This window comes from Haemorhous mexicanus, chromosome 7, assembly GCF_027477595.1.
Source record: "Haemorhous mexicanus isolate bHaeMex1 chromosome 7, bHaeMex1.pri, whole genome shotgun sequence".
NCBI lineage: Eukaryota > Metazoa > Chordata > Aves > Passeriformes > Fringillidae > Haemorhous > Haemorhous mexicanus.
Genome location: NC_082347.1, coordinates 14,024,037 through 14,046,005, shown reverse-complemented (window position 1 = coordinate 14,046,005; position 21,969 = coordinate 14,024,037). Strand labels below are relative to the sequence as shown.

Here is a 21,969-nt window from a genome sequence, read left to right as displayed (position 1 = left end):
CCAGGACCACCAGAATTTGGGTGCCTTGCTTAGAAAAACTCACCTGTGGGCTTCAGTGAGCATCTCTCCAACCTTGATAAAAAGATTATGAGCTTGCATAACGCAGTCAGCATTTTCTTTCACGGTTTCAACAATCACATTTATTCCTTGGTTTTAAAAGGTTTTGGTTCAACAGTTTTATAAACAGGCTTCACAAGATGTGCAGTATTTATAAACATGGTTCTTAGTCGAAGTGGTAATAAGAATCTTTACTTTCATCATAATGTTCACTTCAGTTATGCAACACAAGGTTGATTGTTTCCCCTCTTTTCCCTCCCACAATTGGCACTTAATCATAAATTGGAGAAACTTTAAAAAGACAAAAAAGTTAATCTAAGCATGAAGTTAAAAGCACCTTGCCACAGTATTACATTTTAATAAGGCATATTCTTGTTTTGTAAAGCCTAATTGTGCAACTTGGAGACCTATGGAAGGAGGCAGAAACACCAGCCTTCTCCTATAAAGAACAGGCCTTCATTTTTGCTTCAAAGTGTTCACCCCTCCATACCAACCCCCCTTAAAAAAAAGTACAGCTGATAATACAGCAGAACCATCCCTTTACAGGGTGAAAGGAAATTACAGTAGACAAAGGCTGAAAACACGGTGCATAGTACACAAAATAAGACTGTTTTTTAAAAATAACATTAAAAAAAGAAATAGAAGAAGAAAAAGAAATGGAACAAGCAACAATGGAATTTTTCTAGTGGAAAGAGGATTTGTGGGTTTCATAAATAAGTGGAAAATTACTAAAATACTTTGCTATATAATATAAAAAGGCGCAAAGTGTTTTCCAGTTGTCACCTAAGCGTTAGATGCAACTTTGTAGGAGTAAGTATTTGGAGGCAGCTTGGAGCTCTGATTGGTGCAGGCATTCCAGCAGGGCAGTGCTGCCAACAGCAGGAGAAATCCCCCCAGCAGGACACAAAAGCCACTGAAGTAGAAAGCAGTGTTGTACTCCTGCGTCCAGTCATAAAACCAGCCTGAGGGTGGGATAAGAGAGAAGCTCATCAGTGAAATGTAACACAGCACTGGTAACATAGAGAAACAACAATTAAAAAACACCCAAACAACAAAATAAAATAAAATTAAATAGGCCAAACCTAAAATGCTGTTTGACCTCTGAGACATGGAATGTGTTTTCCCTCAAAGACAAATTACAAACATTATCGGCCAAACAGCTTTTATTTTTTGTTGAAGATTTTGATTGCATCTTTCCATTACTATTAGACATGCAAAAGCATTCTGTCTGGTTGTGACAAGCTCATGTTCATTTATATCTACTCCTTGCTCTTACCTACAATTGGTGGTCCGAGGCTGTTCCCAAGTCCAGCAAAGAACATCAATATCCCATAGGCATGAGTCAGTTTCTCAATCCCCACAGTCTTTGTTGTTACATATGGAAAAATTGACCAGTTCCCAGTCAGAAAACCCAAAATCCCAGAAAGCATCGCTAGTGTAAGGTAACTTTTGGCGAATGGAATTGCAAACAAGGCCACTCCTGTCATTAATAAGGTAGTTACATAGAGATATAAAGTGTTAACCCACTTAAAATCTGCCAGTATTCCTAAAATAAGTTTGCCAACAGTCGTCATAATGCCAATAATGGAAATGAGGGGCATGTAATAGTCATCTTCACTAATATTTGCGCTTCTTGCTACATCTTCCATGAGCAGAGAAGGAGGAAATCCACCAATATCAAAGAGCAAGATGGCAACAAAGAGAGCTGAAAATACTTTGTTCTTGAAAAGAACCATGGTCTCCTTCCAGTAGGTCAAATAGAGCTGCCACTTCCTCTTGGCGAGTTGCTTGCAGAAGTTTGTCTGTTCTACAACTTTCTTTTTGTAAGTGTCTTTCTCATTTACGTTTATTGAGCTTAATGTGTTCTTATTCAAAATGCTATCCTGTTTGCAATCAGGTACATTGTTCACACATTTTTCATCAATATAGCCCTTTTCAAGGATGCTAATGTTTTCTTCAACGGTCTTTTCCTTTTCATGGTAAACAAAATATTGATCTGGGACTTTGTCTACAAACATCTTCTCTGGTTGAGGAGAACTGGATGATTCCAAAGGTCTCATTAGGCTGCCACATGCTAATATATTTAGAGATAGGGCACCAACTATTAGCAGACACCCATCCAGTCCATATAGCTCAATAAGCTCTCTTTGCAGTGCTGCATATATAAAGAGACCAACACTTGAGCCTATAAAAGAAAAATAAATTTGGTTTAAACTGAAGAACCAAGACCATTCTTCAACTCTAGCAAAATTCCACAATTCAGCAGCTATGAAAACACTGCTACAGGAATGGTAATTCATTTGTGCTCCTCTCTCCCAAGTTTAATGAACCAGTAACTCACCATCCCTCCTCAAGTTACAGTTTCTTTGTTGAGTAGCCACAACAGAAAAAATTTCCCAAAATATCAGAACACTTTGTGACAAATAACACTAGCAGACACTTTATAAACAAGCAGGATCAATACTATATCTGATTTAAAACATCAAAGAACTATTAAGCCACCCTCCTGCCCTGCACTCATATACATGTATCCCTTCAGGTACCATTTTGAGTTAGCACAGTTAGAATTTCCAACTCTAACATCTTCCTCTTTCTTCTCTTTGCTGCCACCTTCCTCCTCCCAGGCAGAAATAGACCAGGAGTTCTCCAAGACCCCTCCTAGAAGCCACCCTTGACTGCCTGGTGTTTAAGGGGCAGGGTTTGCCTGGTGGGCGTTTACTCCAAAGGCATTTCTGAAACTCTACAGGACTAAACATGCATTTGAGAAATTTGGCCATTCAGAAGAAAACACTGAAGAGTGAAAAATTACTAGGAGCACAAGCATTTAATGAAATCCCAGTAATTTAAAGAAAAAGTTCTTGGTTGATGTGAGCACATATCCATTTTAACTAGTGGGTGTCCTCTCACAAACACAGAACATTGGTTTTCAAGTCACTTTCTATGACAAACTTTAAAATTATTTGCTGCAGACTGGTGCTAAACAGAGGAAAAATCAATTGCAAAATCCATGCTTGTTTTGCCTTCTAGGTACTAAAATTAACCAGGGCACAATAAGATCAGGCTTTAAAGCAACCTACTTGGAATCCAAAACAAAGCCACTGAAAATGATCCCAAGGAACATTTCTGCAGGAGCTCCTCTTCACTCAGCTTGTGTGGATGTGGTATTAGTATCTCACACCACTGTCTACACTGATCCTGTGTCTCCTCACTGACAGCTACTTGAGAAAAGAGGTCAGAGCAGACACCCCACGGCACACAGAAAGCAAGGCATGGCACAAGAGCCATCTGTAACTATTCCTACTCAGGCCACTAAGAAGTGTAGAGGTACAGCTAATGTGAGGTAGTGGTGATGCAGCATTTGTATCCTGCATCTCCAATCTCTTTCTCACCTCTGATCCTGGGTTAGAACAAAGAGGAAAAAGAGGACTCTATGGAATGTTTCCCCTCATTATCCATGGCATGCAGACCAAGCTACATGAGTCTGTTTTCAGTGAATATCCTTTCCTCATCTATATTGATGGCCCATAGCATAAACATGCAAGTGTAGTTATTATTTTATCTGAAGCCTCAGTTTTTCCCTTAAGTGCTACTGATATTTTGATTTAAGAAAGTAGTAACTTTCTTAAGTTACTGAGAAAAACATAATCTTCTGGGTTTTATTGCCAAGGTAGGGGTGGCTGTATCAGAGTTGACAAGCTGGAGAGAATGACAATTAAAAGTCCTACCTGTTGAAATCAGACCAAGTGCAAGGCCTCTGCGTTTGTCAAAATACTGGCACGTGATGGTAACTGTTGCAGTGTACAAAAGGCCACATCCAAGACCTGGATAAAAAGAGGGAGATATAAAACATACTACATCCTCTAGGAAATGAATGCCCCTTTGTTAAGCCCCAGGTGATGCCATGGTGTGCCCTGGGTACTGAGGTACCTTTAACCCTGCTCAGCACTGTCCCACCTCCCTTCCCCTGGCTGTCCCTGCTGCTGAGCAGGGTGGAGCAGGCTGGCTTTGAGAAGCTCCCAGCTGAGTTCTGTACTCTGTGGGAGGGCTACAAGGCTCTGAGCCGAGGGCTGGCCCCAGAGCTGAGCGGAGCTGCCTGCCAGTGGCACCATGCCCTACTGGCCATGGAGGTGCCCAAGTGCCTGACACAGTTAATTTGATAAGACACCCCCGGCAGCACAGAGGGCAGGTCACCACCTGCCAGGAGAGCAGCGTTTTCATGCCTCCAGCACAGCATTTTACGTTCAATCCAGTTCTGTGGAGAACAGCATTGCTCCCTAATGATCCCCAATTTATCAAATTACAATGAGTATGTGACAGAATTCCAGAAGAGATATTATTCCCTTAAAACTGGCATTTCATGCCAGCAGAAGACTTGCTCGATTCCAGCCCTTAGGTAAAACCTCAGCTTCTCCATCTCTAACAATTGAGTCAACAGAGGACAAACTGTTTTCAAACCCTCATGAGCATTTACACTGTTTTTATCTTTTACTACATGGTAACAGCCTGCCCATGCAACATCCCTCCTTGCCCAAAAGTCAAGTATTCCTTGATAAATCAAGTCCCAAACTACCACTGCCTCTGTGAATCAGTTTCCCATTTCACAGTCATAAACTGACACTCAAAATTATGAAGTTAAGCCTCAAAATGAAGGGAAGGTTCTTCTTACCAACTACTATCCCATATGAAACATATAGGAAGTATATGTTAGGTGCAAAACTGCTCATCATGAGGCCCCCAGCCACCATAAAGCCACTGAAGATAGCTACAGGTCTTGCTCCAAAAGATGATACACATACACTGCAGACAGGACCTAGAGGGAAAAAACAGGAAAAACATTCCTAGTAAACACCAGCACCAGGAAGAACTAAAAATATATCAATCTGTGGAAATGTTTCTTATGATAACTTCTTAAATTAATAATTAGATTAGATAACAATTCAGAGTATTCATTTTCACAGGGTTCTCTAAAGCAGTTATAAAAATATTCATGGTCAGGCAAGGAAAATTTTTCTCAAGGAGAAACTGAACATCAAGGCCATGAAAGAGTCCCCAGGCTGGGAGGGAAAGAGCAAGGGAAACATTCCTTATACACAGGGAGATCCAAAACATACTGGACTGTAACACTGTCACCACAGAACTAAGGTGTACAAAGGTTCTGAAAAGAATCTTCATATTGAAACACAAAACCAAGGCAGACCTTCAACCAGGCCTTAAGCAAGCAAGTGTATTTTGCCAGAGCACAAAAACTGTATTTCAGAAATGCAATATCTGTATTTGTCTTGGTATGTGATGTGTAAAACTGGAATGGAAAAGCAGTCACTGGGAATCATGGTCACAGTAAGAATGCCACCTGGTGCTTACACAGAGGGAACATCTGCTGGCATGGACAGGCAAGGACAAGGACAAACACCACTCTTCCCTGATTTTTGAGGGAATGAAATACCCGCTAGTCAGGTGTCCTACCAAAGAACCCTTTACTACCTATCTCTGTTCCTCCTGTAAAACTACAGAAAATAGAAGTCACTTACTGGGAGCAGCCATAACAACATTCAAGTTCACTCCCCAATATTTCTCAGTTCTTAGCTCTCTTAGCTCTTCAAAACAAGAACCAAGTGAGGCAGAATTCACACCCTGCTCCTATTCAGCCAGTTCTCTGCTCACAGAAATTGTAGAATAAGCACTTATTCTCAGTTGACCTGGAATACACCTTTTAGTCTTAAGTAGCGTGCAAGCTTGGTGCCCTGCATAAATAATCAACCAGCAAGGGACTTGGCTTGCAAAGACAACTTATCTGAAACCCTGCAGTCCCAAACCTTCATACATAAACTTAGATGTTACCCTCACTTCTAAACTCAGCAGTTTTGAGATTAGAAGTTAGATGCACAGATGAATGCCATTATTTAACAGAAACAAACAAAACCACCTTACAACATCTGCATCTCATTTGAAATGATACACATACACGCCACAGTTGAGTCAATCTGCACAAGCAGTAATTTTGGAGTCTGCCATTTGTCAAGGTTAGTGCTCCCTGACTCACACAACGATTCCCGGCAGATGGGAGGTGAGCCCAGAAAGGTGATACGAGGTAAACAGTTGGAGCCTGGGGATGGTGCTTGCCTAGGTTTGTAGACAGGAGAGAGCAGCTGGGAATGCAGGCAAGGTTTTCCTGTGGTTGCCAGCCATGGGACAAGCAGTTCAGGCAGGCAGGAGCAGATTCGTCAGCAGGTGAAATGATCCTAAAAGACAAGGCAGGCCAGAACTTTTGCCCTACATTAGAGCTATCTGCCCAGGGAACATAAAGGGGGGTGAGTCTGAGCTGGGGCTTATCCAGGCAAAGAGTCAGAGGTACAGAGGAATCAGGAAAATATTCCAGGAAAGAAAGGTTTAATTGGATTTTGGAAGCAATGAAAAAGGAAGATCTAAGCACTTACTGCTTCTCAAGAGTCAGCACACTGTGGGAATGAAAGCTGGCCAGCGTAACCTGGGCAGAGTAACATGCTGAGAACAAAGGCTAAGAACATTGCTGATTCTTAGAATTAATTACTAAAACTGGCAAATTAAGATTGGTATGTTTCCTAAAACCACAGGATTTAAAAATGAACAAAGGATTGACTCTGTATTATATAAAGAATTCTTCTACAGTAAAAGAAAAGAAGGTAGTGTTAACATAACACAATTAAGCAGAGGAATTTGCACTCTTTCTATTCTTGATTTCTGACCTACTACCTTGCTAAAACAAACAGCATTTCCCTTCCACTTGCTCTCTATATTTTGACACAGATACTTTCAGAAGGTGTCTGTCCAGTCTGAGGTGGTGGTGCTGGTACAGACATCACTGACCCCTAACAGAGCATTCCAGGTGAAACTGGAGCCTCTGACCCCAAGCCAGAAGAAGAGAGACACAGAGCTGAAGGATGTGGCTTCATAATCTGACAAGGACATCTCCACTGGAACATGATCAAAAGCATCCCTGACAAGGCTCAAGGATATGCTCTTCCAGCCTCTCTAATCCCAAAGGAGAACAAAGAGTACAAAAAGATCTTTTTGCTCTAACATGGAAAACAACCTGCACAAAACTGAATAACCTGCTCCAGAGAGCTCAGTATTAATCTGCCATGTCACACAGCAAGAAATCTGGCAACTCAGCAACAGCCCTGTTTATAAGAAGGAGCACCAGTGTAAATATTAAAATAAGTATTTAGGTCTCTGAGTTGAGCAGAAAAACAGCTCCATCTTCCCATACACACTAGGCACGACTTTCACACTCATCACACTGCTAGAAAATGAGTCACAAAAGAAAATCCCCCGGATAGCTGGCATCTTTGTCCTTTCCTGCCTTCTTGCACTGCTTCCCCTTCTCTGTTTCCCATAGCATTGGCTTTTTTTTTTCACCAAGCAGAGCACCTTCAGTTATTACCATGGTATTTGCACAGCAGTTGACTGTACACAAAATTGTCATTCTTTACAAATATTTGAAGCACAATGGGTTCAAGGCAGTAAATTCTAGTAAAAATCCAACTTTCACAGAGGGGGACTGAGACCTGCCCTGCGGATTTTGCTCAAAGAGGGCATTCTGAGGAATGCAGGAGGCTGCATAGCCACACAGGAAACAGATCTTCAGGCAGCATAAGGGTTTTCATTAGCTGACTCTCACCATAATGTTCAAATGTTGTTCATCATATGAACAACATAAAATCCCAGTGGCAATCCTCAATAGTAAGCATGAAAAATAGCTTTCAAGCTAGCATTTTGTTCAGCTTGCCAGCAGCTACAGGGGTTAGCACTGGAACTAGTGTAATATTTTATGACATTGATAAATATTTACCTCTTTTACAAATAAAATCCCTAGGGCTTTTTCCCTTCCAAATGATATATCTTATATATCTAGATATATCTATATATCTGATATATCTATAATATATCTAGACCAAACTCAATCAAAAAGAGACAGCAGCACAGTTTACTGGAGTGACAGCTAACTCTAGGAAAAAAGACTCAGCACAGGAACAGACACTTCTCTTCTGCACATGACCTGTCACGGCTCACAGTCAGCAACACAATTATCAGGGGAGCAGTCAACAAGATCCTCAGACAAAATGGGAAGCAGAAGGAAGACTGGTTTTCATAGGAGACCTTCATGCAGAGGGACCAAAAAATGAGGAACACCTAGGAGGGATCATTTGTACATTGGTATTTTTATTAAAATTATTTTGAATTAAACACTTTACTCTCAGTGAGACAGGGATGTGTCAGTGAGTCCCTGAGACATGAAAACAAGGCACCTGCTGCACTCAGGAACTTATACCTACAGAAATGTGCTGAGCTCCTGACAAGCACAAAGTTGTTTTGTTTCATGGACATCAAGAACTAGCACTTTCTTCCTCAATATTTTCACATAAAGTAAAAAAAAAAAAAACCAACCACCCTGCAAAACAACACTCCCTCCCCTCCATTCACTAATCTCAAGGGTCCTCCTTCCTTCACCTCATACACAAAACCTTTTGCTAAACAAACTGTATGGGACAACTGAGTTCTTTTTCTTATCATCTGCATTAATCTGACCCACCCTACCTGGGCATCTGTCCGAGCCTGTTGAAACTGCAGAGTAGAAAAAATGGTCATGGACTGCATGTGAAATCCACTGGACAGAATACAAGAATATGTTTTGTGTATTAAGTGCATTTCTAAAACCTGGTTATAATAAATACAATATTCTCCAATTGCCTGTACTTTGGATATGAATATAGATCAGAAAGCTTTTCACACTGAGCAGCAACCCACTCCCAGCTGATTGGAAAGACAGTTCCCTTCTAACAAAAGTTGTTATATGAACTGGGCTTCTTTTCAGAGGATTCTTGGGGACACCCTTTTCCCCAATGCACAAGCTATTTACAGTGTCCATACTTTACCATGGGGGCTATGGCTGTGTGAGGTTTGTGTATTTTCAAAAATATGTACATGCTGCAAAAGCAGTTATAGAGTAGTAAAATTCTTGCTTGAAAACACAGAATTTAGCTTTTTACACATCTAGCACTGCATGTCTCAGATCAGCAGAAACATCTCATCAAATTATCAAGGCATGCCTTTCAAGAGAGAATCCTCCCTTTGCTCTCCCTCCAGTATTGAAGGGAAGTGAGAATGGAGACATTGCTGGTGTCTCCTCCAATGCCAAGGACTGTGAAGTCAACTCTTACTATAAACAGATGTGGTGCCAATTACAAGTGCCAAGGTCTTTGTTTTGCTTTTAACAAGTGGAACATGGATTAAATTTAATTTCAGGCTCCAAATGGATGCAAAATTAAGAACATTTGGTGCAGAAGAAACACATGATGTACAAGAGTACATATAAATATCCTCCTCTGGCCTGTTTTAGTAAGGGAAACCTACTAAGCTTTTTCAATTTCTTCCTGTTGAACAAGCCCTGGAGCTATGTGCCCCATCTGCCATAGCCTGACCAATGTCAGAACACCTAATTCTGCCAGGCAGCTCTCGCCTCTGCCTTCCACGACAACACTGATGCTTGTCTGTCACCCTTCTCGGCACATTTCTTGCACTGCTCTGTAAGGTTTCATCACAGAAAGTCACAACCCAAGCCATCCTGTGAGAAGGAGCTCAGCCAGATCCCTGCCCCATTCCCCTCTCCAGCTCAGGCTGGACACTGGCCTCAGCCACACCGTCTGTGCTGCGAGCACAAGGACAGAAATCGAACACCAGGTGCCCAGGAAATGGATCCAAACAAACAAGGTGCTGTACTGGGTTTCTATGTCTCCAGTCTAAGTTTAGCTCCCACATAAGTCAGAAATAAACATTTTAGAAAGGATACCAATGCAGTAAACACGAAAGTGCTCACCAGCATCAGCTGCTTAAAAAGAAATTTCAGATTACACGAACAAAAGGAAGTGGAGAAGACAGAGAACCTTTTTCTGTGCCAGATGCTATATATATTTTCTTGAGTTTGGTGAAATTACAGTACTAATACAGCAGAGTCACTGGTCCTACCTTTCTCTGTTATAGAAGGTGGTGAATGTGATTGCCAGTGCTATCAATGAGAAAAGTCTTCCTGAGGAAACAGACTCTGATTTATTTCCTGGCTGTGGCTGCTAATCTACCATAATTGTCATTCCTTTTCTAGTCTGGCATCTACAGCCTCAGAAAGGTGATGTTAAGTTGAAGAAAGCTCACAGTAGAGTCTTAATGGCTCTCCAGTAGAGCCTTAATTAAAAGTGTGGGAGTCTTGGCAAAAAGACTGTAACAAGTTACAGGCTTTAAAGAAAATTTAGAAGTAATTTGATGACATTCTCTAGACATCCACCACACTAAACAAAGGGCACTTCAAAATATACCACTTAAAGATAACATTTTTCATCAGCTGAAAACTAAAACTAAACAACTTGTATCATAAGATTGCATACTTTTAAGGAGGAAATTTAGAAGTTTTATCATTAGGGTCAGATCCCAGCTTTACTAACAGTGGGATCTTTCATTTTAGGTAAAGCTGGGAACATAGACTTTGTTTTCAGTCAACTCTGATAACATCAATGTAATTAAAGGACCCTCCCTGTACTTTCTTTTGAAGGCATAAGAGGAAGGAATGATTATTAAGCTTCTTAATGCCAAACTGAAAGAATAAAACCACATGGACAGACAGGATTCCTGCTAACCTGTCAAACCTTCATTTAATCATTCCATACCAAAATCAGTCCTTTGATTTGTATTATTCATCATTGATTTTTATTATTCATCATTATTCTAGCTGCTGTCATGGTTTAACCTCAGCCACAACCAAGCCCACGCAGTCACAACCTCACTCCCCCACCAGCAGGAACAGGGAGACTCAGAAGGGTAAAAGCTGGAAAACTCCAGGGCTGACATAAAGGCAGTTTAATAGGGAAAGCAAAGCACACTTTGCATGCAGGCAAAGCAAACCAAGGAATTCATTCACTGCTTCTCATGGCAGGGCAAGTTCAGTCATCTCCAGGCCAGCAGGGCCCCATCATATGTGATGGTGACTCAGGAAGACAAATGCCATCCCTCAGAAGATCCCCCCTTTCCTCCTTGCCCGCCCCCCCCCCCAGTTTATATACTGAGCATGAGGTCACATGGGATGGAACATCCCTTTGGTCAGTTGGGGTCATCTATCCTGGGTATATCTCCTCCTGACCTCCTGTGCACCCCCAGTCTCCTCACCAGCCTGGCAGCAGGAAAGACCTTGGCTCTGTTAGCCCTGCTCACCAGTAAGAAAAACATCTCTACATTATCAACCCTGTATTCAGCACATATCCAAAACACAGCCACTGAGAAGAAAATGATGTCTACCCCAGCCAAAACCCAGGCAGCCACAAAGCACACTGCTGAGAATTGCTCACAGCAGCAAGTCGGAGGGCACTAACATCTGGAAAGTAGCATGATGTTGACATAAGGGAAAGGGGACTGAGGCTTTTAACAGAGCCAGAGGCTTCTGGTCTCCTAAAAGGGTGTTCTCTTGAAATTTCCTTCTGCCTAGTTTTTCCTCCAGTAATTACCTTGTTTATCATTATTTTCCTCCCACTTCACTCTTTCACTCAAGTATTTTGAGGTCTTGATGAATAGCAGGAGTTAATACCCATAACACAGGAAAATGAAAAAAGGGTGATGGAAGAACAATCTACAGTCCTTTATCCAATAACACCCTGAGACTCAATAGAGTTTTTTTGTGCTTAGTGATCCACCTGCCTTTGCCCATTTCTCTTCTGCCTGGTGGTAAAAAACCCTAACACAGGAGTGACACCAGTATTTGATCAGTTCCAGGGCCATACAAAGCAGTGTTCTTTATTCAGGTCTGTATTGCTATTGGAACATCCACTTTCTTTTGAGGAGAGTTTCCTCAGGATCCTGAGCTGCATTTTGTCCATTAAACCACATTATTGATTTTGCTTGTAGCAGCTGTCCTGCTCTCAAGAATTTTTTTCCAGATCCAGCAAATAGATAATAGTTCCCATGGTGAATCTTTGAAAAACAGAAGTTAGTGATATGATCCAGTAAATACCCATGCCTGATATTAAAACAACAGCCTAGGAAATTTCAAGGTGGGGTTTTGTTTCCTTAAAATTCTGCTGTTACTCTCCAAGTGACAATGCTTAACTAGAGAAAAGCTTCCATCAATGTTGCTTTATTTAATGCTACTGTTACCCATAACTTTCCAGCCTTCAAAGGGAGTATTTTCTCAAACAAAGAATGCTAAGGAGCCCTCACCCACCTTCACTGGTAGGTTTACTGCCAGAGCTGAAAAATGATTAACTCGTTTATTGACTTTTTTCCATAAAGCACTTGAACCATTTCAGACTAACACCTTGCTCTGTTTTTAAGACAATAATGTAAATGTTAGTCTTAAAATCACATTAAAAAAAAAAAAAACTTGCATCAACAAAATTACTGCTCCGCTTCCCAGAGTGTGGCTTTTCTAGTTTATTCAAATACAGACATTTTGAATTTTCTAAAGGGGATATTTTTCTTGCTTTTATCATTATATTCCTCTGGTTTATGCATAAATGTAACTATAAAGGAAACTATAAATGTAATATAAACCTAAAACAAAAAAATGCAGCACCCTCATTTGCAGCTATCTTTGATACAATTCCAAGAGCACTCACACAGATGAAAGCATCAATTCGAAACATTTCAATTTAAGACAGATACGCTTCTGCACTCACTGGCAAGCAATCCAATTCCATTGGCTAGTGATCCAACCCAAGCAGTCTTGCCTTTCCCTTCTCCAAAGGCATCCAGCCACTCCAGGTACAGGACTCCCACCGCCAGCGGTGATCCATAGCACAGGAACTGGGTGAAGAAGGAAACCACAACGATCACCCAGCCCCAGCCTCCGTCTGGTGGCTTCCGAAACACCATCCTGGCAGCTGGGTGCAGAGGCAGGGCAGCACCTGTGCAAACAAAGCCCAAGGAGAGCAGTGTTAGAAACCTGCCTGACCAAGGGCTGTGAGCACAAGGGAGCTGTGCAGAGATGTCAGGTTCAGCCAGGGACTGGGTTCAGCCATCCTGCAGGAACAGCTGTAGCACACAGGCAGTGGGAGCTGGAACTGCCACACTGCACCTCTGCTGGATAACAGAACAGCAGCACCTAAAGCACCATGAGTTGTACATACACCAGCACTGCATGACAGAAAAGCATTTCATTTGCTAAACAGGCTTTGTGAAAACTTCAGGCAATAATAAATGCCATGGCTCAGCAAAAGAGCCCCATGGTCACCTGCTGTTAAAGCCACGAATATCAAAAAAGGAGCAAAAAATCTATACTCAGTTCCAGTCTCAGCACAGTATCTTTCCATGTACTAAGGTGTTTGCCACCAGATAGTGCACTCTGAAAGGGGCAGATCAAGAGGAAGACTGACATTTTGGCAGTAGTAACAGTTAAGTACTCTGCTCTGTCAACAAAGCAATGTGTAGAGAGCTGCATCCAAAAATCACTTTGAATATATGAGTGAAGTGAGCTCTAAGATTGTGTACAGGTGTGGCTCATATGCCAAGACACGACAACAGCAAACATGCATACAAAAATCTGCTATAACCTGTTAGAGTGTCTGCCCTCTGTGCAGTTGGCACACATCAGCCTTCCCCAAACTGGCAATCACTGCCTGGAGTCCAGAAGTACCACCTTGCTCCTGGGCATGGCTCAACCCATCACCTGTGTATCTATGGCTTTGAAAAACCCACCATCCTCACATCTTCTCAAGACTAGTGTGTGAATGTAGGGACCAGTACTTCTAAAATCTGACTGATTTAGAGGTTTTCCAGGCTACATTGCTCTAGAGTCTCCCTGTGCACACAGCCAGCCTGCTCTCCTTGGGAGCAATCAGCCCAAGTGATGAATACAAAACACATGCTCTGCTCCTGGCTCTGCCACTAACCAGACATATGATTCTCAATAGCTTTATTTCCTTCACCCTGAAAGACAGAAAGAGGTAAGATCTTACCCTGTTTTCTTCATGAAATATTCTCAAGGACCATCTCCACACTGCAGCTTAAGCATTAAGACGGCTGCAGTAACAGCTCTGCTCTGGGAGACTCCCAAGAGGCAAAGCAGAAAAATAAATGCATTGCACTGCCTTTTTGACTTAGGAACCCAGAGGAAATGGAAAAAAAAAATTACTGTTGTATGAAAGCAGTGGGGAAAACAAGCAGACAATAACAGAATTCCCATTTGAGGTCCTCACACCCTTTTCTTGGGCAATTTTTAAGAATTTGCATGGAAAACTTAACAAAAACACCATAGTATAAAATTTTGAGGAATTGTATAGAGACATGAAAAAGGCCAGTTCTAGCTTACAAATGCACTTAAATGTTACTTAGAGGGTAGATACTCACAGATGATGGCAAAAATCTGTCAGCTTCCTATAAATGTACCTTCATGTGACAACCATCTGCAGAAAAAGAACAAAGCAAGTTTTCAGCCAGCATATCACCGCAACAGTTAACACAACTCTGAAAAAATGGTGGCTTCACATGAAATTTCTTCTTTTTAAAATCTTCTCAGAGGAACTTCAGAAGCAAACAAGTTATCTCAGTGGAGAAGTACTGATCTCTGCAATTAATTAACATCTGACAGCAGCCTTGAGCCCTCAAATAACAAAAACATCACCTACTAGTGTAAAATACATTTTGACATCTTGGGTCATTTGGGAGTGATTTACAATTTTATTATACTGACTGTCATTGAAGATACAACATTGCCAGTTGCAAATGTTACAGACTTATTTGTTTCAGCTAATAAATGTAAGCTCTGACTCACTCCAATCCCTGGTGAGTGTCCCTTGATCCTGTGAGATGCAAGGGTGGCAGCTGGGATAGCCAAAAGTCATAGGGACTTTCCTATAACAAAACCCTTTACACAAAAAGGGATCCCTGTAATTCTGCATGAAATATTAGAGTTATTTGAATGCAGTCCCCAAGAGCTGACCTATGCATCTGTCCATGAATTAAGTAATTTTCACTTGGCTTGTTTTGTCCCTGCCTAGAGGAAAATATACTGGAAATAAGTAACAGCTTTAAAAGCAGACAATAAGACAAAGCAAGGAAGTTTTCAGAAAAACTCTGCAATAATGGAGGTGGACAGTGAATAGCCCCAACTCATATTTGTTTAAAAATAAACTTTAGGAAACAACTGCATTTCAGCTGTTACATTGATTTCCATTATATTGGTGCCTTAAAATTTAGCACAAAGACAACTCTTGAGTTCAGTTCTGCTATTCTAAACATGGGAAGGAAGCAAGGACTGGGCAGGAGAGGAAAAAGGTTTTTGTAGTCTTAGGTCACACAGTCTCTTCTAATAGAAAGACTAAAAACCTCTGGATTAGTTTTCACCTGTTGCAATGCTGCAGAGTATAATTGAATTTAACCAACTATACCAAATTTACAGCAGTAGAAGTGCTGACCTCCTACATGCTGACAACTCCTATTTTGCATCACAGATCTCTTTTGCATCTTTAAGCTAAATAACAAAACTTTAGGTATCAACCATCTCTATTCTCTGAATGTTCCAAGCCATTTACAGTCCACAACTGTTGAGCAAAAAGTAAAAACCATCATAATTTCCCCCCCAGAAATCATCCTCTGAGGTGTAACAGGTCTATAAAATCCCAGGGTCAGGTTTTCATGACCTGGCTTTCCCTTCCCTTTTCCTCCCTTTTGCTCCCCTCCTGTTTTTGCTGGTTATTCCTTCACCTCACACTGCTGGGTGCCTGATACCTAAACTGAGGTATTTTCTAACTCCCCTGAAGGCTCAAGGCCACAGAGAGCAGGGGCTGCCAGACCTGCATGAGGAGCCTGTTCCCCAGAGCCCTCTGCTCTGATAGTTAAAGATGTCCTGCACAACCAAGCCACTGCTGGGACCATGGATATCAATCAACTTTCTATTGGCACATTATTTAGTGCTTCTCCACAAGGGGCAGGTTGTACTGTAATAGCTTGGTAGCAGGGAAAAGAACTGACAGTGAGAATTAAACCTTCATTTGCAAATCTGTGCACCAACTTTGAGAGAGATCCAAAGTGCCTTTCGCTATTTTCTGTCTGTGTAGAAGGAGGACACAAACTGTAAAGATAAATGTGGGCACCAAAAATGAAGAAGCAGAAGCCCACACAGCAGGGAGTGAGGGGAGTCAATAGTTGTGGGGTTTTTTCTCAGAACCAACCAGGAAGACTTGTGTGATCCTGGTAAGAGATAAACAACTGTTTAAGATTCAGGATTCAGGTGGGAACAGTTTCACAAACCTTTCTGTTCTCTAAGTCTAGGGATACTGTTTCAGATTCCAGGAAACCAAATTAAATTAAAAATACTGAAAAAGAGACACCAAGCATAAAGAATTGAATAGTGACTTGAAATTTGGTGAGAAAAAGCTTTTCAGTGAGTTGTACTCACTGCGAATAAGAATCAGAGGAAGAGAGCTGCTTGATGAAAGCCTTTACCAACCACAACAAAAAGAAACTCTAGAGAACAAACTGAACAACAGTTTCAATGTGGAAAGAGAGAAGTGTCTGGCTGCAACTATTTGCTTTGCTTTGGGCACCATTATCACAACACTGAACTCCCTTCCTATAAATCTTAGAATTTGGCTTAAAGATGACAGATGGGCACAAAAAAAGAACATGTGCACCACTGAAACATTAGCCCTCAGCACAGCAACTTGTATTAATCTGTGGCAAAGGGAATCTTGAGAAAGACAGTAGCAATGTGATTGTTTCCAGTTTGTTCTTTGTGCAGCCAGAGCCCGGATAAGTGTGCTGCTTTCTGCGAGCGGCACACGGCTGCAGAGAGAGCTGATGTCAGCAGACACACTGCGTGATTAACACTGGGCTCGTCAAGTTTCCCAAGGCTCTGCTACAAATCAAGACGGTACCAGCCACAAAAGTAGCATCCTTCATTTTAAGCTGAATCAGACTTCTTGTAAATTTCTATTTATTTTTCAGGCGAGTTCTTGCGATTATCATCTGAAATTTCTGCTACCCTTAGCTTGCAAGTAACACCTAGAGCATGAGACTGGTGCATTATAGGTGCTTTTAACACGCTCATCATTTCCAAACACCTGCACGTGTACTGATGCAACAGCACAAGCACTGTATTAAATTCACTGCAAGATACATCTGTACTTCCATGACATCTGACTTTAACTGGTGCTCTAAGTACAGTAGCTTCCTGTGTGACACTGAACACATACATTTATTTCCCTTCTAGTTCTCAATATTCAGGTCTGCCTATTTCTCACATTTCTCCTCTTGCCCTTCTGTCAGTTAAATAAGAGAGTTGTCAATATCAATGTTTCCTCCTATTTCTCATGGATGACAGAAGTGTGAAACTTAAAATAAAACATAACACCAGAACAAAACTTACCAACAACAAAATAACGTTTTTCTACTGTGCAAAATTAGTTTACATTAAGAAGCATCAGTGGGGCAGCACATAAACCAGTCAGCTTTGTACAAATCTGTCAGCTCAGCAGAACTAGTCCTACCTGTTTCCAGAGCCTCACTGCTCCAGAGTGGATGGAAAGCCCCAAGAAAGCACAACTTTAGTGCCTGTCGGTCACTAACACGCATCCATGCGGGCAGATGGGAGCCGGCGCTGCTAGAAACCACCAGCCAACATCATTTACCAGAGATCTCCTCGGCAAAACGAGAGGACGATGTGCGCCGCCTTACGCATCACAACCTGCGAGGGCTCCCTCCAGCATCTGTTCCCTCAGTCCGTCCGCGCCCCTTGGCCAGGGTCTCCCTGGGGATGGATGGCCTCTTATAGACCCCTGCTAGCCTCGCCTCTCCCCACGCCCTCGGGGGCCAGCCCACAGCCCCGCGTTACACATTGACGCCTTCCAGCTGCAGGCCCGTTCCGACGGGAAGCGCTCATCCGCGCAGTGACGCGCACCAGGAGGTGACTGAAGGTCGCCCTGGCCGTGCCGATGGCACACGCGGCCGAGCCACAGTGCCCGGCTCCGGGGCAGCCGCGGCCACCTAGGTACCACGGGGCGCCCGCAATGGGCACACACGGAGGTCGGTGGGCTCCCGCAGTGGGCACGAACCGATGGCGACAGGCACCCGCTGCCATGTGCCCGCGGCAGGTGCTGATGTCGCACACCGCCCAGTGCCCACCAGACGCCAATAGGGTACACCAGGAGGCACCACGGCCAACACTGAGGGGTGGTCGTCGATGGGCACCGCAAGGGATAGGCGCTCGCCCCAGGCCGGCGGCACGACCCCCTCCTGCTCCTTTTCCCGAAGCGGCTCCCAGGAGACCGCGCAGAGCCACCCCGGGCGCCCAGCCGGGCCCTGCCGCCCCCCGCCCCAGCAGCCGGGGCAGCTCCCGCCGCAGAGCGGGGCCGGGCCGGGCCGGGCCGAACCGGGGGCAGCAGTCCCTGCGGGGACTCGCTCCGTCCGTGCGACCGCCCCCGCCCCCGCCACCCCCACCCCACTCCCCACGCCCGCGCCCCCGCCCGAAGCGCGGGTCCCGGCCCCGTTACCTGCGGGCGGGCGGCCCGTGGGGCGGGGGCCCGGAGCCGCCCCCGGGGAGCCGGGGCAGCCCCGCATCGCGGCGCGGCGGGCGGGCCGCGGCCGGCACGAACCGGTTGTAACTCGGGCGGGGGAGGAGCTGCCGGGGGCCGCCACCGCCTCCGCCCGCAGCCCCGGCGCGGGGGGGCAGCCCCGACCCCCCGCCCCTCCGGGCAGGCGGGGCCGCTCGGCTCGGACTCACCTCCTGCCCCGCTCCTGCTCCTGCCCTGCGGGCAGACCCCCGCCCCGCCGCCTCCCCCTGCCCGGCTCCCGCCGGGCAAAGGCGGACACGCGTCCCTGGGCGAGGGTCGTCCCCAGCCCGGGGCCGGGCGGCCGCCGCGGAGCCGTGCGGGAGCCGCCTCCGAGCCCCGAGACCGGCGGGGGCGCGGCGCTCACCGCAGTGTCCCGCCGGGTGCCCCTGCCCGTCCCCAGTGCAGCCCCGGCCCCGGGGCACGGTGACCCCCAGCGCCATGCCCCGCTCCTTGCGCTCGGCAGCAGCAGGTCGGGCTCCCCCGGGCACTCCGCCGCGCCTCGGAACCTGCGCGGGTCCCCAGGGCGGCAGAGCGGCCGCAGGACGGGGACGGGCGCTGGCTCCCGCCACCTGCCATGCCAAAAAGCCGCAAACTTGCGCTGCAGACAGCGATGCAGGCAGCGCACATGCAGCACTGCAACCCCAGTCTGCCAGCTCAGGGGAGAGACAACTCACTCGTGTATCAGCGCACCCACTGCCTTCAGAGGCCGCCTCATCACAGCCCTGGCCCGGATCCGTGTGCATGGCACGTCCAGCGCTGTCAGACAGGCGGCAGGGTAGTTGTCAAGTCGCGCAAGTTCAACCACCTGCGATGTTCACCCTCCAGACTGCAAAGGCTGTCGCAGAAGCTGACTGAACACCCAGCAAGTATCAGCCCGTACCTCGGGCGTGTTCAGTGTGACAGCTCTGCTGCTACCTCTACCCAATTAGAGTTCATGTAACCACACACTGCAGGTGGAAATATAAACATTCCCAGAGCTGAGTGAAATTTTGAGAGCTGAAATATTCCTAGACCTGAAATTCTGATGCAACCTCAGATGTTCACAGCCTCTGCAGTTCCAACAGGTATGGCATCATTCTCCTTTTCAGACTTGCAGTCCAGACCTCTTCATGCAATATTTACAAAGGCGTGTGAACTTCAAATGTCTTTGAAAGTGTCTTGATCCACACCGCATAGTATTCAGGTAAATATCAAAATTAATACTTGCTTCTGGAAGGACTGACAGAAGAATGACATAAACTCAAGCCTCGCTTCTAAGAAAGACATCTCAGCTGGTGTTGGGTTGTGCTGTGTATCTCATGTCGAAAAGGGCAGCCAACTGAAGGGGGGGGGGGGGGAGGGGGAAGAAAATAGAACAGGAACTCCAAGAGCTCTAGAAAACTGTTCCAGGGAGGAGAACTGAAATACATAGCATTTAACCTAGAGAGAAGGAGCAGAGGAAACATCATAGAACTTCAAGAACTGTAAGAGGTTACTGTGAAGCAAAAGGAATGAATTGTTTTGCATATGCATTAGACAAGTGAAAGAGGTGAGTAGGCTTAAATTCCATCCCCAGGTAACTGCTATAGGTATTAGGAAAAGCTAGGCTAGCTTGTGCTTGCACAAATTTCTTAGGGAAACACGGCATTTTGGGAACATGTGCACTGGAGCTGCTGAAACAAATGACTGAAGACAGCTGCCCAGACAGTAAACAGCCACTGTTTACTTTGATTGCTTCTTAGGCTTCAGGACACAGGCTGAAACTGAAAGGGTAGGTGAAATCTTCCCATAGCCACACAAGAGATGGCTGGGAAACAATTCTGAATTAACTGTCCAAGAGGTGCTGTTTCCTGCACTTCAACACAAAACTTTTTTGCAATCAAGTACATCTAAAGCTCCAGTTCCCATTACAGTGCTTGATACAGAAGCTTAAAAAACAATCTTGTGGGCTAAAATTAAATACTTCACTCTAGCAAAATTGGTCATAAGCATCTGAAAAAAATTAGTGTATTCACAAGTTGACAAAGGTTTAGCTGTACAAGAATAGTTAAGGCACAGGAGAAAGAGTTAAGGCACATCAGTGGCAGGAGTACATTGACACACAGAGGATCCTTACGCAGAGGAAGCAAGTCCAGTCAGATGTAAACCAAACCAAGTTTAGATCACAGGCAGCTTTGGACCTGAACAAGAAACCCCACTTGAGAATAACTATGCACTTTAAGTGAATACATATTGACCCTAATTAGTTTTCTCTAACTTATCTGGATGTCCTCCTGATGACAAGTCCCCTGTTTTAATTAAACCCATTCTTAATATGAACATGCCAGTCAAGTGCATACCATAATTTTGAGAGGCCAACCTTGCTGGCAAGAAACAGAATTGGAAAACAAGCTACAGAAAACAAGGTTAGAGGAAACAGTCCCTCCTGCATGTCTCCTTTGCCCCTGGTTTCCTAACAAGCAATGCAGCTCTGTTCACCTCCAGGTTTCTGCTCACTTGGCCTACAGCATTTTGGCATTTGCCATTTGGCTTAGATTTCACATCACTGGTAATCTTCTCATTTCTTCCCTTCAGAAACCCTTCCTACATGGCCTTCCAAGGGCCAGTGAATTGTAACAGTGCCATAACTGCAGCGTTCACAACCACACTTTCATCCCACACATCACCAGAATTCTTAAATCCTCATTTAAAATAGAAAATTAAGTAAAACACTAAATAATTTCTGTAAGCCACTTTTCCCCTCAGCCTATGGGGTCTAAGAATCCAAAGGATAAAGGTACTTGTGTAGCATGACCAGAGATGAGAGCAGCACCTAGTTAAATTTTACCTGATTTTTGGTACACCATGGTTACCGGATGTGCTGTTCTGGGTCACTCGCAGATGTACCAGATGATCGAGCAGTGTTCTCTACTTCACAGCCAGTACACTAGCAGCAGTTCCTGAAGGTACAGAGAGGAAAATTACAGGGTATTCAAACAAACATCTTGGAAGGGGTCCTTCCCAGCAAGGAATGTGGCTGGTGCTGAACACCCTAAATCTTATCCAAAAGATTATCACCCGGGGTAAAGAGGCAGCAGGTTTGGGGGGTTTTGGTTGTTTTTTTTTGGGGGGGGGGTTTTGTTTGTTTGTTTGTTTATTTGCTTGTTTGATTCTAAAGAAGGTCCAGATTCTGCAGTGGAGGAAAATCTCAAACCTAATTCTAAATATTTGATCAACTATTCTCCTTTAAACTGTGGTGCAGGCTGGGGAGCATCCTTTTGTTTCTTTGCAGTCCTTACGCAATCAGCCTAGGAGGACACAGTGGAGTGAAAGGGTAAGGCTACCGTGCAAAGGCCATTATGGGTGTTTTGTTAACTTGCTTGTGGAAAAT

The 21,969-nt window shown here is 44.3% G+C and overlaps 1 protein-coding gene across 4 annotated transcripts; it reads right to left on the bottom strand.

The window, feature by feature from the left end:
- Positions 1 to 233: 233 nt before the first annotated feature.
- SLC16A9 (solute carrier family 16 member 9) lies at positions 234 to 21,538 on the bottom strand. 4 transcript variants are annotated; one of them, XM_059851147.1, is made up of 7 exons: positions 21,427 to 21,538; positions 14,419 to 14,474; positions 12,750 to 12,977; positions 4,724 to 4,867; positions 3,783 to 3,878; positions 1,334 to 2,242; positions 234 to 1,019 (listed from the first exon to the last, which is right to left on the bottom strand). In XM_059851147.1, the coding sequence occupies exons 3-7, from the start codon at positions 12,943 to 12,945 to the stop codon at positions 841 to 843; spliced, it is 1,524 nt and encodes a 507-aa protein (XP_059707130.1). In that variant the 5' UTR covers positions 12,946 to 12,977; positions 14,419 to 14,474; positions 21,427 to 21,538; the 3' UTR covers positions 234 to 840. The 4 variants fall into 4 exon arrangements, with proteins under 4 accessions (XP_059707130.1, XP_059707131.1, XP_059707128.1 ...); XM_059851148.1 differs by lacking the exon at positions 21,427 to 21,538 and adding an exon at positions 19,295 to 19,465; XM_059851145.1 differs by lacking the exon at positions 21,427 to 21,538 and adding an exon at positions 18,561 to 18,672.
- Between the last annotated feature and the right edge of the window lie 431 nt (positions 21,539 to 21,969).